Genomic DNA, 18,160 nt, shown 5'->3' with positions numbered 1-18,160 from the left:
AGACGAGCCTTCAGTGACCGGCTAATAACCCACACAAAATAGTCCCGGTGGTCTGGCATATTTAGTGACTTTAGTAAATGAAACAAATATTTATTATATATGTTACGTTTGTGGGACCCTGGTATAAGCGGATTAAACAACTCGGAGCCGTGTATTAGACGGTTATAATGCACTTCGCGGAGTAACACCACTCCGCTACGCGTCGTGGTGTTCTTGACTCCGCGTCGTGCATTATAACCGTCTAATGCACGGCTCCGAGTTGTTTAATCCTTACTTAACTCACATCCATTGTCCCACACTCACAGCACACTCTCATTCATCCTGGCCTATTGTACATGTTTTTAGTGGAAACCGGGAGAACATGCAAACTCCACACAGCTTCTCCTTTGCATCCAGCTCCTTCTTGAATGACTGTTGATCCGCCTCGACCTCACAGACAAAAGCCCCGAATTTCCAAACTCCACTCAATGGAGGTGATAACTAACTCCATGTGACACACTTTTCCGATCATTTTCAAAACCACAGACACATTTCATAACAATAACCAGATCTGGAAGTGAAAATGCCTATACCGGGAAGTGAGACTGGCACGCGATCAATACAGAAGTCGCTTGTTGCCAGCGTCGCATTCTCCCTTACCCTGGTCCTGACCCCGTGTCCCAAACTGGCCTTGCCGTATGGGGGCAGAGGGGGAGCAGAGAGAGAGAGGGGGGGGGGGGGGGGGGGGGGGACATTGGGCTTATTGTCCCGTTCACAGACACGACCATGGATCTACTGCTGCTGCTGCCGCCGGGGAGCCGGACCCGCGCTGAACTCAGGACTCTTGAGTGGAAAAGCCAAACCGGGACAAGACCGCAGCCCGAAAATGAGGGGTCAAGTGAGGACGGGATGGGATAGAAGAAGAGGAGGGTAAAGGAGAAAGAGAGAGAAGAGACGGGACGGGGTCTGGGAGAGACGCACGAAACAAGGTAGGAACAGTAAATGTGTTAAAAAACTAATCTATCTGTTCATTTTCCTTCGCTTGGTGCTATATTGTTCATCATACCCTTCTAGTACAGTGACAGTAATAACATGGTTGTTAATGTGGACATATTATGCTAGATCAACTTTTTGTTTTCCCCTCGTCAAAGAAGACCCGGAGCGGGATTTATTTCACTGCATTCACGCACAGCTTTGATTCATCCACAGGCAAATCTGTTTCTTCCTCGTCGGCGCTTCGTTCTGCTCTTCCTCGATACAATCGTGCCATTGTTGAAACCCAAAACTGGCCATGGGCTGACACCCACGGCCAATGGCGATGTTGTGGCGATGTCTTTAGAGGGAGAGGGGTGGTGGGGGAGTGGGGGGTGAACATGTGCGTCTGTTTAGATCATGTTTCGGCCGAGTGAACCCCCCGCGCCGCAGCGGGACCGGCAGAACATCTCTTTCTCTTGAGACACTGGACGCGGGCAGTGTTTAACTCACGGTGGGATAAATAAAGTCTTTAGTTTGACTTAGGTATTGCTTGATTTTAAGTGTGCTCATTAAAGCTACACCGCGTAGAATTTGATCCCAAAAATAAAATTGAAATACAAGCTTTTATTTTATGACAGATACTTTCATCGTTGAAAGATACCTCATACATGCAGAAACAAACATGTGGTGGTTTTGCTGTTAGCAGCTCAGCTCTCCTAAGACATGACTGTAACTTTACCGGGAGTGGGTACGTCTCCAGCTCGTCTCCATGGAGATGTGACTAAAGGCAGCAGAATTTGAGATTCAAATAGGTTAAGTTCTCATCCAAATCCATTCTTTTATTACCCACTGCAGTAATGTCCCGAACTGGTCTTAGGAGCATGTCATTTACTGATGGCAACAGTATACTCCAAAATGTTGCGCGGTGTCCCTTTAAGTATTAATAAGCATTAGTAATCTTTTTAGGGTTTCGTATTAGGATTAAGGTTAGGGTAGACCATGAATAAGCATGTTATTCATGGTCTATTAGCTTGTTAGTTGATAATATAGTGATCAGCCAATAAAATATAGCACATTATTAACCTCTTATCTGAACTGAGCGCATTTTCTCCAGTTTGGCTTTACCCAAATCTAAAACCTTCTTGACTGGAGAGCAACAGCGCAACCCCTCATTTGAAAGCTAAAACCTACAAAAGTGATCATTACTTTTTTGTCACACCCTTGAAGCGTCTCTTTTTTTGATTTTCATCCTCATTTTCTTTTTGCTATTTTGATGCTTTTTTTGTTTTGAAGCTTTTAGATTTGGATAAAGCCAAACTGGAGAAAATGTGCTTGGTTGAGATTCGAACGCAGAAAAGTATATTTTTGCAGTGACAGATCAAATAATGGACTTGGACTAAGACCTAACCCATTGTAAATCTCATGTTTATTGTGTAAGATGTTACATTGTGTGCCTTTAAGGGAGACACTGCTGACAAAACTCTCCTCTTTTTTTTTGCTTTTAACGTGAACTTTGATCCTTACAGACATATAATTTTAATCATTTTCTAACTTTAGACACTCAGGGATAATTACAGCATAAACAGGTGCTTAAAAGATGACTGAATGATGAGAAAAGCTTTATTAACACTTAGTTAATGATGAATTAAGTGCATCATTGTTATTTGTAAACAGCATGTGTTTCTGCCTGGCCTGTTGCCACTCTCTCTCTCTCTCTCTCTCTCTCTCTCTCTCTCTCTCCCTCTCTCTCTCTCTCTCTCTCTCTCTCTCTCTCTCTCTCTCTCTCTCTCTCTCTCTCTGTGTCTGACATTCTTGCCTCATTCCAGGGGCGTGTTCGGACCGGCTCTCAATGAACCATCAATGAGGAAGTGAGGAGCGCTCGGGGGGGGCGTGGCCTGTGCGTTTGTAGCAGAGGGGCAGTGCCGGGAGGTCGGGGGTTAAAAGCCCGGGCTCTGTTTCGGCCACTGTGAGACGCGGGACAATGGGCTCAGGACAGGTGCTTTTGTGGACTCTGCTCCTGGCTGCAGCACACGGCTCAGGTGAGTCACTCTATCGGCCACTGCAGGAGACACGCGACACTGTGACGAGAGAGGGATGTTTACTCAGGAAATTATGATACTTCGGTGGTTTATCAGGCCTCACTGCTTAAGGTAAAAGGATAAGCCAAAAGTTATTTAAAGTCATTGATTTGAGCAGGTTTATAAAAACATCTGTCCATGCACTTAAAATTTGATTTAAAAAAAAAAATCTCAATTTGCCTGAAATATGATTTTTTTCTTCTTCTTATTATTATTATTATAGGTGAAAAAATACTAATTCCATTGCAAGCAAGCGTAGAAAGTCAAAAGGACTCAATGTGAGTATTGTTCACTCATCAAGAGATCTGTCTTTTTTTGCTGTACAGATATTCCTTTTCTCTAATGTTGCCGTAGGTGGGATTGCAGTAGTAATTGTAGTTGCGTTTGGAGGCACTTTTCAATCTTAACACTTGAATAAATGGCCACTAGTTCATAAACTTTGACACATGAGTTTTTACACATTTTAAGGTAAACGTATCACTTATTACTTTACTGCATCGCGATACATATAATAATAATAATATTAATACATTTTATTAGTAACGCACTTTTCATTCAGAGAATCTCAGAGTGCTACAAGACAACACACACATTAAAAAACATCAACAATTAAAAGCTTTCTTAAAAAGGAAAGTTTTCAATTTAGCTTTAAAAAAAAGTCCAGTTTTTTTGTTCCAAAGCCTTGGTGCAGCAGAACAAAAGGCTCTGCCCCCCATGGTTCGGCACTTGGTTGAAGGAACATGGAGGTGGAGGCTACTGGACGACCTGAGGGTGCGGTTGGAGGGTTTCCGTGATGTGAGTTCTTGCAGGTATTGTGGAGCATGACCAGTGATGCATTTATGGGTGAGCAGCAGGATTTTGTGGTCGATCCGGGCAGAAACCGGAAGCCAGTGCAGTGAAAACAGAACGGGTGTGATGTGATTATACTTCCTGGCTCGCACAAGTGGTCTAGCTGCACTGTTCTGTATATGCTGGAGTCTCTGGATGTCTTTGGCAGGGAGCCCAATAAAACGTTCCTTACAGTAGTCCAGCCTTGAGGAAACAAAGGCATGGATACGTTTTTCTGTGTCAGGAACGGTTTAGAGAGGACGGAGTTTTGCGATGTTTCGGAGGTGAAAAAAATGACGTTTTACACAGGTTCTTGATATGATGAGAGAAATTTAGGACGTTTTGCTGCATCCATGCCTTTATCTCCTCAAGGCATGCCGTGACTCGCTTCATATCGGATCGGCCCATGAGTATCGTGATGCGTATCGGATCGTCCCATGAGTATCGTGATACGTATCGGAACGGCCCGTGAGAATCGTGATGCGTATCGGAATGGCCCGTGAGAATCGTGATGCGTATCGGATCGGCCTGTGAGTATCGTGATGCGTATCGGATCGGCCCGTGAATATCGTGATGCGTATCGGATCGGCCCGTGACTATCGTGCTACGTATCGGATCGACCTGTGAGTATCATGATGCGTATCGGATCGGCCCGTGAATATCGTGCTACGTATCGGATTGACCTGTGAGTATCGTGATACGTATCGGATTGGCACGTGAGTATCGTGATGCATATCGGATCGTCCCATGAGTATCGTGATGTGTATCGGATCGGCCCATGAGTATCATGATGCGTATCGGATTGTGACAAAAGAGGATCGTCCCAGCCCTAGTAGTTGTAGTAGTAGCAGTGATAGTTGCAGTGGTAGGAGTAGCTGTAGCAGTCGTTGTTGTTGTAGTAGTTGTTGCAGTAGTAGGAGTTGCAGTTTGACCTGTTTTATGGTATTTCAGTGTAGTTTCAAAACAGATTATTTTTTTCTTAAAGGATGAAGCTTGTGGAAGTAGCAGAAATAGATAGATGTTAAAGTACTGGCTTTATTTCTATTCATTTATTTGTTTTTCTTTCATATAAACATTTTCCCATAGATTAGGGGAAACTGGAGTCGTAATAATAGTAGTATTAGTAAGAGAAGTAGTAGTAAGAGCTGAAAAGAGCATCGGTCACTTAAGTCTAACTGAAAATACTTCTAAATAATGAGTATTTATGACTTGCCTCATACAAATGTATTTTTACACTTAAATAAGAAAGAAACAAGTAAACTGCAGATCATCATCTAAGTGTAATGAGAATAATCATCTTAAGGGAAGAACTGATATAATTTTACTCGAATTTAGCCTAAGAGGTTTAGCCTAAGATCAGATAAAACCTCTTCTTGCCAACACACACATTTTGTTCTTAATTCTAGGGTGGAACAATGTCAAGTGAAAAAGAAATATTTCAAACTTAGCGTTTTTATCTGATCTTGGATTAGCTCAAACTGACTCAAATTCAACATGAAATATCATTCAGGTTTTGGGCCCTGATTCATGTGCAAAAATACCTGTTCCTTTGGCAGATCTTTAAAATTACCTGCTCAAATAAAGGGCATTTGTACTTCAAGAGGATTTAACGGAAGTGTAAATACTTCATAGTGATGTTACTCAAATGACGCTCCAAAATGTTAATGTCAAGCCCTACATACACTGGGGAAAATGGATCAGAAAGTGACTTGAAGTGTAGATTTTGAGTAGAATTGGATTTATTGCCAATTTCAAGTTCATTTGTCATATTTAAAGTGGATTAATGGTTGTTCTGTTGGCGTCCTGACAGTTCAAACCTGCTCAATTCATTGAAGGTATATGCCAGGGGTGTCCAAAGTACGGCCCGGGGGCCAAATGCGGCCCTCAGTCCAATTGTTGGTGGCCCTCGGGCTCCTTCCTGCATCGGTACACATCATCAGAAATGGTCATTTTTAGTCGAAATGCAATAATTCAACACAATTCTAACCTAACAACTAACATTTTATTCTAAGACAGAGCTGGCATGAAGTTTTAAAGCATTAACAAAGGTGTGGAGCATAATTCAGACCTCTGCTAATTGAAGGTTTCGCAGCGCTAACCACCGATCTGTGGCCCTTCACCGCCTGTACACTTCAGTATGCGGCCCCACATGAAAAAAGCTTGGACACCCCTGGTATATGCAGAGCCGGTGCTGCCCTTTCTGCGGCCCTAAGCAAAAATCAACACGGGGGCCCTACAGTATATGTCTTATGGTTATTCGACGAAGAGTGAATCCATTTATGGTCAAAAACAGTGCAGTAGTGCAGGGCAGAAGTGAAACATAATGACCTCAATTCAGGCCCTGCCCCTCTGTGTGAGAACCACTAACCACTAAGCCACTGTCAGACTGGGATTAAGGACTACTACAGGTCTATTTCCCAACTTTTTAAAATGGCAAATGGTCACAGTCTCTCACCTCTGGTCCCTGACCCACAGTTTGGGAACCGCTGATTTAAAACCAACTGAAACCTGCACCTGACGGTTATTTCTGTCTGACCACTGAGAATTAGCCTGTGAGCAACGCAATTTGTTTCAGACTGTGCACATTCAGAGAACCAGAGTTATTGTAAGTAACTGTGCTCATGAGAACCGTGCGGATTCAACTCATCTTTCAGATAAAAAGGCCCGTAACAACACTGTAGTTTGACTGAGATGCGGGGCCCTTACAGCTGCGGGGGCCCTAAGCAACTTGCATAGTTTGCCTGAAGGAAAAAACAGCTCTGGGTATTTGGCGTTTTCCCTGCACTGTGGCCGTTGCAGAGGGTGTGTCTGTGCTGCACCGGCAAAGACAAACAAACGAGGAGAATCAATGTGCAGGAGTTTGCACAGTTTTGGACACAATTGTAAAAGCAGCGATCAAAACCAGATTTGTGCATCTCTAAACTGTCCATAGAGGAAACCAAAACCCTCTGAGGACAGGAAACGCACGGATGAGAATGTCATAATCACGACCTGTTCTCAGAAACAGAGCGTCAACAGCCTGAGGAAAGATTGACGGAAAATAAATCAAACTGAAAGCACTAGAAACTAAAAGAAAAGTCAGTAGATGGATTGGCTCCGCCTCCTTCAGGTGTGTTTGTTTTGACAGGTGACGCTGACTCAGAGGAGATTAGTCACTTCCTGTTTACAAATGGTGGGATAACCGCCATGTCGCAAAGGGTCTAATAAAGGACATCGCTCTCCGTCATCGGTGCATATTATTATGATGACATTAGGAGAATTACAGCGCGTAACGTCTGCTGTGACTCAAATAAACGAAATATGTTAGTCATTACAATTCATTCATTCATTACAAGTGCATTTAGATGGTTTTGTATTGATGTATGAACTCCCCCGGAATATAAAATAGCACCATCTATAATCTATAATAGAAAACGCTATCTCAATGGCCGCCGCCAGGGCGCCGCCATTTTTATTTCCCATACCGACTTTGAAGCTAAGCAGGGACGGGCCTGGTTAGGACTGGGATGGGAGACCGTTTGGGAACACCAGGAAGCCTGGCGACAGTAGGGAGTTTGTGCGTGGTTTGTGCTGCTGTCCGAGGACAACCCGCCGTCACAACAACGCGAGTGCACGAGATCTGACTGCCGTGCGTGTGCACGCATCCAAACAGGGCGATGTGTGTGTGTGCGCGTGCGCGCGCGTTTGTGTGTGCGTCGGTGCGTGTATGTGTGCGCGCGTGCATCAAAACAGGGCGGTGTGTGCGTGCGTGCGTGTGTGTGTGTATGTGTGTGTGTGTGTACGCGCACACATCTAAACAGGGCAATGTGTGTCATCGTCACTCACCCTAAAGCAGCTGCAGACGCTCCGCACAGGTACAGTTACATCCTCCAAAACACATCTGTGTGTCTTTGTTTAAGTCTCTCCTGCAGTGACCGAGGCTGTGGTTCATTATAATTCATTATTATAGCGTAAGATCCAATCCTGGCCGTATTCCGTCTCCAAAGCTTTGTCTCCGAAAAAAAGTAGGCCTACACGCAAAACTTTGCCCACAACCTGCTCAAACACGAGCCTCTAATCAAACGCGCTGCTCCGACTGATTTATCCTCCGTGTGAGTAAAAGCGAAAATGAAACCACTTAACGAGCGCATGGCCTGCACTGCGTAGTTTTTCCCTTTTTTTTTACGTTGCTGCTGGACCATTTGTTTTCTATTTTCCTTTCACGTATTGTGAGCCCAGAGGTACATTTTATTCTAAAGCAGCTTTGAAAGCATTGCCAATTTCATTGTAAGGTTATAAATACTGTCTAACAACGATCATTAGGCTATTTCAGTTCAAAACCTACTTATTATTTTTTGATGGGACACTACCGTGATGCACCAAACCACTGGTCCTGCACCGTGAACCAAACCGTTAGAGCTGAACCCCTAATATTTATCCATAATTATTCCACTGTCTCTTGAATTCTATTCCCTGAGTTTATTGAACATATTGTCGTTGTAGTTTATAAGAAAGGACTGCGGGTGCATCAAACACTCCAATTGCAGTTTGTTTTAAATTATTTTTAGCATTCATTATTTTAAACATTTGTAGTGGCCATAGTTTTTGGAATGGGTTGGGAACCACTGGTCTACAGCTGAACTGTGTGACGGGTTGGACATTTCTCTGTAATCACTCATAATCTCAGAATATCAAATGTGGAGACTAGCGAGGCCCGGCCGAAGGCCGGGTCTCAGCTAGTATATATATATATATATATATATATATATATATATATATATATATATATATTTGAACCCTTTCATTGCCAACTCCCTGTCACCAAGTCACTAACATGTACTGCCATTTTGTGCCCTTTGACTCCATATTGTAATCACTATTTTACAAAACGCTTCTATAAAATTGATTCAAAATGTAATTTCAAAGTTCTGCATATTTTCTGAACCTTTAGGCTTCAAACTAGCGCCCTGACACATTTTTTTTTTTACCATTAGGGTCATTTTGACCTTGTATGGCAAGAGGAAGAAAATGCTTGTTATTTCCCCTTTTAGTATACAGTCATATATTAAAATAACAACTGCATTAGTCCATTGTTTCTGAATCTTGCCAATACAGACACTTTACATTTTCAAATCTGTAACTACTAATAAAGAATATATTACAATTTGAAAGTAACTTGCCCAACACTGGTTGAATTTACTTAATTTATGCCACAGAGCAAAAATGCAGTCAGAGATTTCCTTTTCCTTTGGTCTCCCCATTCTCTCGTGTTTTGTTTTGATGCCGTCAGCCACACACAAATGCAGATCTTATACACCAGTGTCCAGTTTGATTTGGTGCGGCATTTTATTTAGGGGGAGTTTGCCGTTTTTTTGTCCAGACATCATACAAACCATTTAAATGCACTTACAACTTGAGCTACTTGAATTGTAAGTCATATAACATTGTCAGAGTTGAGGCCTTTCTCACATCCTCATAAAGACTGTTCCAGGTTTTAGCTGCATGAAACTGAAACACAGCCTCACCGTGTTTAGTCCTGCCTTTGGGACCACCAGGAGGCCCCTTCCAGAGCTGAGATGGTTCATGGTTCTGGATGTACAGCAGCTATCTGAGTGAGCCTAATCTAGTTTGGTCTATTGTCTATAGGCAACCTGTCAGGACCTTGCCTGGTCAGCTCTACTCCTGCTTTTTGTATCTGTTCAAAAGCAGGACAGCCGACAGCCAATCAAATCTTGAAAAGTTTTATAAATCGATCCAATCCCAGATCACGTTTGCGCGACAGAAACAGCGTCCAAAAGTGGAGACAATATTAAAAAAAATATTTGTTTGATGTTGACTTTCAGCCTAATGCGTAAAAATTTCAGCGTAATGTGGCAGGTTTGTGAATCAAGTCACTTCCAAATAATGATTTCTTTTTGTTGGAATTTCTTTCAAAAACAGTTTCTCTCCCATAGAATTGTATTGAATTGTGAATAGTCTTTGCATTGATGTTGAAAGCATCGAGGCGTCTGACATAAAACTGTAACAAAGGCCACTGTGACGCACTCACGCAGTAAACGATCAAAGTTAATGTTGCGCGGCTTATGCCATAAAACAAGACATTCTTTCTTCCCTGATCGCAGATTGTTGAGCTCGTGTTGACAGTGAACACAGTAGATATGAAAGTGCAGCGGACAGAGGCGGGAATCTCATAAAGAACGAAAGGGGCCGGTCGGAGTAATAGAAAAGTGAGTCCACAGCGAAATTACATCACACTCTAACCCTCGATGCCAAAAAGCATTAGTTAAGGTACATTAAAGCTCAATATAAAAAATAACTGCATGAAATATAGAAGGGGACGGGGAGAGTTCAGCTTCCTGACAACCCTGTGCATGAAGCTGTATTAGGATTTAAGTGTGTTTGCTCATTTTATTGCGATCTGACATTATGCTTGGCAAGTCTTTAACATAGAGTGAAAAGAATAAGGGGTCCAAAATTGACCCCTGAGGGACACCAACTGTATGATGGAGATAGGGTGATTTGCTGTCACATACTTGCACACACTGCTCTTGATCTAAGAGATCTACATAACCATATGATTATTACTAAAATTAAATGCAGACAGTCTAGGAAGGAGCTTTACATTTTGTTTAAAAAAGACTGTTTATTAGTGAAAAAAAAGAAATAAATAATTGAATAAATTCAAAACTCAGTAAATGGAATTCGATTTTAAAAATACCTCAGAGAAAACCTTCAAAATATTGTTCAGTCCAAGTCTGGATAGTCTGAAGTCTGTAGGTGCTATTTGGAGATACTGTATTGTTGCGCCAATGTGAGAAAAATGCATTTTTAGAAATGGCCCTGGAAATTACACTTCGCCAAGTAAATCTACGAAATCTAAGAAACATTTAATCAGTGCAATAATTAAACATGTTATTGTGAAGATTAGGGTTTTTTTTGTCTCCAGGTGAAAGTTATATGCTAAGAGACCAACTTGGCCCGAAATCTGAACATTGAAAGAAAATGAGTTTTGCAAGTAGTGCATCTGTATCCAAAGTCAAGCTTATTTTGTCATGCTGTGAAAAATCCTGCAAAGCCAAGGGAAGGGAGGGGTGTGCAGACACGGATCAACAAACCAACAGAATGTTGTGATCAAACCTGTCGCCTTGTGCCAACCACTCTGCCACCAGACCATCCAATATTATACCATGAAAGAAGTGTGATATGTTGCACAAATGAAGTCCAAACCTCCAGCTCTGCTCTGCGCTTCTCTCTCTCTCTCTTCTCTCTCTCTTATCTGTCCGTTATCTGTCTGTTATCTGTGGACATGTGAAAAGCAAACATCAGGCTGTGGACACTTTCATTTATAGGCGAACACACAAAAACAGAAGCAAGACTGAACTTGTATATGATCAAGCGTCTTTTCCATCCAAAGACAATAAATTGAATTATTTTTGGGAAACAAAAACAATGCCACTTTAATAGTATTTGCGGCACTGTGTTTTGTTTTATTTTCTTCTGCAACTTCTTCTTTGCAAATGTTGCTTTCGGAGTAAAAATGTTGGGGGCAGTGTGCATTATTTGTCATTATGCAATTGTGCAACGAAATTACGTAGATGGGGGGGCTCTTGCGGGCTATCCAGTTAGGCGAGCGTCTCCACTGCCGAGTCCAGAGCCAAACCGGTCTGACCAGGCATACATTAAGGACCGACCTCTGGCTGTGGCCAAAGCGAGATGAACCGAGACTATTGTGATGTGAACAGACGCTGAAGAGAGAAGAAAGTCCTCACTATTGACATGCAGGTCACAACATCACACCGCTGTTCTAAAAGGGGATTTTGCAGACTGTAGCATTTAGCCACTGCTAGCGCAACTTTAGCTGGTGTTAGACAAGCATTAGCATGTTGCTTCCTTCATAGTCTTTTAGCGGCTTCTTTCCTCTAATATTTGCCCTGGCTCCTCTGAATGATTCCATAAACCCCACCAACAGGCAAGATCAAATGTTGCTCAAAAACCTTTAGCTCATCAGCTAGCTGTTTGTTTACGTTTTAAAAAGCTGTTTCCTTCATGGCTAGTACAGACTCTCTGCAGTAAAAAAAAATCCACCGAACCTCACAAAAAGGCGGTAAAGGTGGACAAAGATGGGACACAGAAACTACAAATGCAGCTAAAGGCAAAATAATGTGTTTCCTCTGCTATTTCGACTACTACAAATGATACTTTAGGATTAAACCCTGTCAGTCCTGTGAGAAAAGTGTGTGTCTTTGACATGTCGGGAGGCTGTCTGTGAAATGAACAGATTTAAAGGTGACCCAAAGCCCCAGGGCCAAGACCGTCTAGGCCAGCGGTTCTCTCTGCAAAAAAGAATCTAGCAATAAATTACATTTTGTTGCCTGAAACTAGTCACTCAAATCAAGGTAAAATTTACTGAAGAAATTTGGACTCACTTTTGGATTATGGATAACTTTTTGCAGGACTGTAGGTCTAGTTCAGGCTTTGGATGAAGATTTAGTCATTTCATTCCTTTTACAGGGTTTAATCCTACTATAAAAGGTACACAATCTGTGCATTTATTGTTTGTAATGATTTATTTCCACATCGGATGATACATTTGTTTTTTTTAATTTCAATAATATGTTGTGTATTTTTGATAAAACTGGTGTAAAAACGTCACTATTTGTTCAGGTCAGTAAAAGAGCCTGATCTAAGGAGGTTTCAGTTTACCTTCTTATGGTTCCGTGTTATAACCAAAAGCTCCTATTTTTGGTGATTAAGTTCATAGTATGGATTTATGCTTCACAAATCAGACCTTCAGTTTGTCTTTCGTCCTCAGCGAGCCACGGTCCAGTGCTGAATGTGGGAGAGGATTACGAGGTCGTCCGACCGATCAGACTCCACGCGATCGACAAGAGACACGCAGACGCAGAGGTGACACGGACAACTTCACATCTATCTACATAAACGTGGATCTGTTCCATTTTTATTGATAAACTGTTTGTGTCCGCAGCCTGGCAGACCACAGCGGGTGAAATACGCCCTGACCGTGGAAGGACGACCCCTGGAGATGCACCTGCAGAGGAACGAGTGAGTCACTGCGTTCGGGGATTGGATTATTTTTTTTAAAGCAGAAAGTAAAATGGGTCTGTTTCATGAACATCTAACATTTAAAAACAGAAAACTGCGCCAGGTTCACGACACGTTCTTAAGTCGGGAAAATGTCTCCGCCCTTTTCACCATATAAGGACAAAAAGTGCCGGGCGCGACTGGCAGCCAGGGGAGCATGCAAATGGCAAAACATGAATCCAGACCTTTGTGCACAAGCAAATTTGCTCTCATTACAACATGATTAAATAGATATAACCTGTACATCACAAAAGCTTTTCCTTCTCTTCTCACAGGTCAGTCCCTTAAAGGCATAATTCAGGATTTTTGACAGTGTTTTGACATTGTTGTTGATTTCTGGAGATTATTATAATTTTTTGTATTCATGCCGTCCATATATTTGAAGAGTTTAGTGGCGCTAGGCTTGTGCTAGGCTAGCGCATGTCTATGGTAACTAGTAGCCTGCATTAAAAACAGTCCGACCCAAGCACAGTACATCTGAGGCAAATCACTTATAACACCAGGCTACCCATATAAATGTCTGTGTTGGCTGAATAATGTTTGAAATATAACCATTTTGCATTTAAAATAACTCATATTTGAGCAGCATCAGCTTCCTGGTTGTAAGCTACGCAGCAGCGGAGTGATCTGCTAGCTTACCGGATCTACAGCTTGTTTACCTGCGGCCGGCGTTACTACAGGTGGAATTCACAAAGGAGCTTTCTACAAATCCGATATGGCAAGGACGAGGCCATGATTTAGAAGAGGTTTTTAATGCAGGCTACTAGTTACCATAGACATGTGCTAGCCTAGTATTAGCCTAGCACCACTAAACTCTTCAAATATAAGGACTGCATGAATGAAAAAATATATATCTCTCCAGAAATCAACAACATTCTGGATGACTAGGAAATGAGGCCCTATGACAAAAATCCTGACAGATCCCTTTAAGGGCAATCGTTCGAGGGAGTCCATGATGGATTTACAGACGCCTCATACGCTCCGATCGAGCAAGTTCCTAAAATGGGCAAAAGGGCGGGATCGTCACTGTTGACCGCGCCTGGTTTCTATAATTATACCTGACCCAGCGTTATATAGCTGTAGAAAGTTTAACATTGTTGGAAACCAGGCAAAACAGTTGTAAAGATCAATACTTATAAACACAAGTCGAGATCGAGGCCGACACTCGTTTTTATCAAATAACGTTATCTCCGAGCTCTTTATAAGACATAAAAAGGTTTTAGCAGTAATACATTAGTACTTTGCTTGCCATTTATTAACCACAAGTAATATTACCACTTATTTTTGAATAAACTGGGCATCTGTAATCTATTAAAATTATATTTAAATGTTTTATGAAATTATTAAATAGAAGATATGCACAATACATATAAATGACTAGATTTCGGCTTCCATCAAGAGCATGACTGTGAACAGAGTCCTCCTGACTGTTCATAGGATTTGTTCTTCCCGAGGAACATTAAGAACAAATGTGTGAATGAGTCCCATTGTTCCGGATGAACTCCATACATCCATTTATCCTTCATAAGGTTCATTCACTCATGATAGTGGGCCCATGTGCTGTGTGAAATGAAGATGGTGCACTTTGCTCCACCTTAAGAGGGCAAGTGAGGGGAGTGTATCACAGCGATGTCAGCACCCGCCATGTGAACCAAAGAGAAGTGTTTTGGTTCCCACAGACTCTTTAAAGCTCTTTTTGCAGTAAAGGTTTGGCCCTCTGTGTCTGCGTGGGTTTCCTTCAGATGCTGGACCAAGGGTCTGCAACCTTCAACTTCAAAAGAGACATTTTCAATGAAAGCCAAGAGAGCCACAATGGAGCTTTTTATCCGCCAACAACAAAAGCAGACATTATCAGTTCATAAAAAAACAAGTTAATGAAAAGTTCAAATTGAATGAAAAATATTTTAAATTATATTACTTATTTTTATGTCGTTTTCTGTTGCCTCTCCAGCAAGCTGGAGAGCTGCAAATCCTGCAGTATTTGTGAGTTTCCAAACACATGAGAATCCATCTTGAACCGCTCCTGCCTTGACTTTGGTTTGGGCCAAATACAGTTGTGCCAACAAGCTTACACACCCTGGTGGATTTAGTTTTGGCCATTTCTCAAAGAATATGAATGAAAACACAAAAACACTTTTTTACTCAGTGATTTTGTGAAGCCATTGTGAAAAAAGTGTGAACTCATTTCAAATCACTATAACAAAATAAAATACCAAAATGACCCTGTTGGAAGGTTTACAGTCCCTAATACTGTGCATTGCCACCTTTAGCATCAATGACAGCTTGGAGTCTTTTGTGGTTGTGGAGAAGGTTCTGTTCATATCTAATGGTAAAGTGGCCCATTCTTCTTGGCAAAAAGCCTCCAGTTCCTGGAAATTCCTGGGCTGTCTTGCATGAACTCTCCCCACAGTGATATTGAGGTCAGAGACTGAGATGGCACAAACAGGACCTTTACTCCGACCATGCCACCCATGCCACCCGTGCCACCCGTGCCACCCGTGCCACCCGTGCTACCTGCGCAACTAGCCGTTGCTGCTAAGCATTCATCCAACACTTCGGAGGAACAAAAAGCTAAACAAATTACTCACCTGGAGGGCGACATTCAGCGTCTTAAGTCTGAGCTGATGAAGAAAGAAGCTTTGCTCCAGGAGTTTATAAACGTGGCTTGCAAACAATCCGTGAGATTAGCCTCCCTCACCGCTGCCCTCGAGGACACTGCCCCATGGGACCCTGCTGCCAGCCCACGGCATACCTGTTGCTCTACTCCAAGGCAAACCTCCTTGGATGAGGAGGTGGTGGTCCGTGGGGGTATATCAAACAGACTCCAGAGAGGCCCTCCACTTTGCTTATCAAATCGTTATGCTGTCCTGGAAGAAAACTCCCTTGACGACACTGCCCCACAGACCCAGGCCCAAGTCCCTGAACCGGTGTCTGCAACTGACCCTCCGGCGCAACGGCGTAGCCCTCCAGTAGATCCACACGAAGACCCGCTGTGTAGCCAGGCGACCCAGGTGTCCACTGGAGACCCTCCGAGCAGCGGCGCGCACCTGGCACCAGCACCAGAGCGCATCAGATCCGGCGCACAGATGGGACAACAGCCCAGCCGGTCTACAACTGGATCTGCCAGACGGAGACTTCTCAAGGATGCGGTTCTCCGTCGTTCTGGTGGGCTCCTTCAACCTCCACCTCCACCGCCGGTGCAGCAGCGCACGTCGTCCGAGGCGCCGAGACCCTCCATCGAGGACCCTCCATCACGATCAAGCCAAGATAGGAGCATCGAACAAGTTTCACCGAGGCCATTATTTCCTCCAAGCACAATGATTGTGGGCGACTCAATAGTAAGACACACTCGCTTCTTTAATGCCGTTACACACTGTTTCCCAGGGGCGACAGTGTCTGACATCCTCCACAAGCTCCCAAGTTTGCTTGAGTCAGCCCCAGAGTCCGTCCATAGGCTCGTAATTCACGTTGGAACAAATGACACCGCTCGCCAACAATCTGAGATCACAAAGAGAGATTTCAAGGCCCTCTTTGCTTTCCTCCGCTCCGTGAATTTGTCAGTATTCATATCTGGTCCCATTCCAACGTGGTCCCGCGGTGATCTGCGCTTTAGTAGACTACTAGGTCTTAACACGTGGCTTCATTCGAAGTGCATCGTTAATGATTTTATTTTCATTAACAACTACGAGTCGTTCAGAAATCGCCCCGCCCTCTTCAACAGTGACGGTCTTCACCCGAGTGGACTGGGCAGTCACATGCTGTCAAAAAATGTTCAGCATGCTGTACAAACAAACACACGTGATTGACAACCATCAACAACGACGTCACACCCTGCCCCGTTTGTTTCGCCTGGGAGCCACCCTATTCCATTGAGCGCCCCCTGTCTCCCGCGATATGACACACCTATACGGACCATTATTCAAAATAGAAAGAGCTCAGTTAGAAAGAGCTCTGCGAGGCGCTCGGACCAAACAAATCTAGTACACATCCCCCGTCAGAATGTGGCAACTGGCCCGATCACATTAAAACACGCTGCACTTAATGTTAGATCAGCAAATAACAAATCGCTTTTAATTAATGATCTTATTTCCTTTTATAACCTTGATTTTATGTTTTTAACTGAGACATGGCTGGATAAAAATACTGAGAATGCTGTCCTAATTGAGTGTACCCCCTCAAATTTTAACTTTATGTCTGAAATAAGACACAATCAGAGAGGTGGGGGTGTCTGTTCCCTATTTAAGGACAATTTATCTTGTCACAAACTGTCGTTTGGGGAGTTTTCATCATTTGAGTATGTGTCATTTAAAATGAAGATACAACAATCTGCCATACTCTATATTGTTATTTATAAACCGCCCCAAAATGTTTCTTTTATCGATGATTTTATTGGATTAATCTCAATTGTGGCAACTGAATTTGACCTTTTGATAATTACTGGAGACCTGAATGTGCATGTGGATGTACTGAATGACCGGCACACAAAAGAACTCAATGCTGTCCTGGACACATTTGGTTTAACCCAACATGTGTCTGAGCCCACCCATAACAGGGGTCACACATTGGACCTTCTTATTACAAAAGGTGTTTCAATCTCTAATGTGAATGTTGTTGATGTTGCACTATCTGATCATTTTTGTGTTTTCTTTGAACTTTCTGTCGTGCCCAAGCCAGCAGTTGGGTCCGCAGTGGTTCAGAAAAGACTCATAAATGATAAAACAAGGGAACAGTTTATAGAAATGATAACATTTGAAGATTCCCCCTGTTCCGATGTTGATAATTTGTTGAGCGCTTATACGTCAGGTGTTTTAAATGTCTTGGACACCATAGCCCCTGTTAAGGATAAAATTGTTAAAACTAAGCAAAAGGCCCCTTGGATAAATGAAGATTCGGTCCGGGCACATAAAAGGGAGTGCCGGAGAGCTGAACGAACATGGCGCAAATCAAAGCTTCAGGTACATTATGAAATTTACAAAGAAAAGTTACACATGTTCAACCAGACTCTGCGTAGAGCAAGAGAGAAGTATTTTGCTGAAATAATTTCAAATTGCCACGGTAACTCTCGTGTTCTGTTTTCCACGGTTAGCAGACTCACAAACCCTCCAGTTTCATTGCCCCATGAATTAATATGTACATCCAAGTGCAATGAGTTTGCAAATTTTTTTAGCGACAAGGTCCAAGCAATTAAAAATGCTATTAGCTTCTCACAACAAATGGTA

General features: G+C 42.7%; 1 protein-coding gene across 1 annotated transcript in view; it reads left to right on the top strand.

Moving 5' to 3' along the window:
• The first annotated feature begins 652 nt into the window (after positions 1 to 652).
• LOC306971342 (zinc metalloproteinase-disintegrin-like jararhagin) overlaps positions 653 to 18,160 on the top strand; it is a 46,430-nt gene continuing 28,922 nt past the window's right edge. The window contains exons 1-4 of the mRNA XM_079567582.1: positions 653 to 968; positions 2,781 to 2,993; positions 12,652 to 12,746; positions 12,826 to 12,902. Coding sequence (XP_079423708.1) covers positions 2,936 to 2,993; positions 12,652 to 12,746; positions 12,826 to 12,902 — 230 coding nt within the window. The 5' untranslated portion in view covers positions 653 to 968; positions 2,781 to 2,935. The remainder of the gene's footprint in view (positions 969 to 2,780; positions 2,994 to 12,651; positions 12,747 to 12,825; positions 12,903 to 18,160) is intronic.

This window comes from Gobius niger (assembly GCF_951799975.1).
Source record: "Gobius niger genome assembly, chromosome: 1".
Classification (NCBI taxonomy): domain Eukaryota; kingdom Metazoa; phylum Chordata; class Actinopteri; order Gobiiformes; family Gobiidae; genus Gobius; species Gobius niger.
Note: the sequence above shows the minus strand (reverse complement) of the source record. Positions and strands in the feature narration are given on the sequence as shown.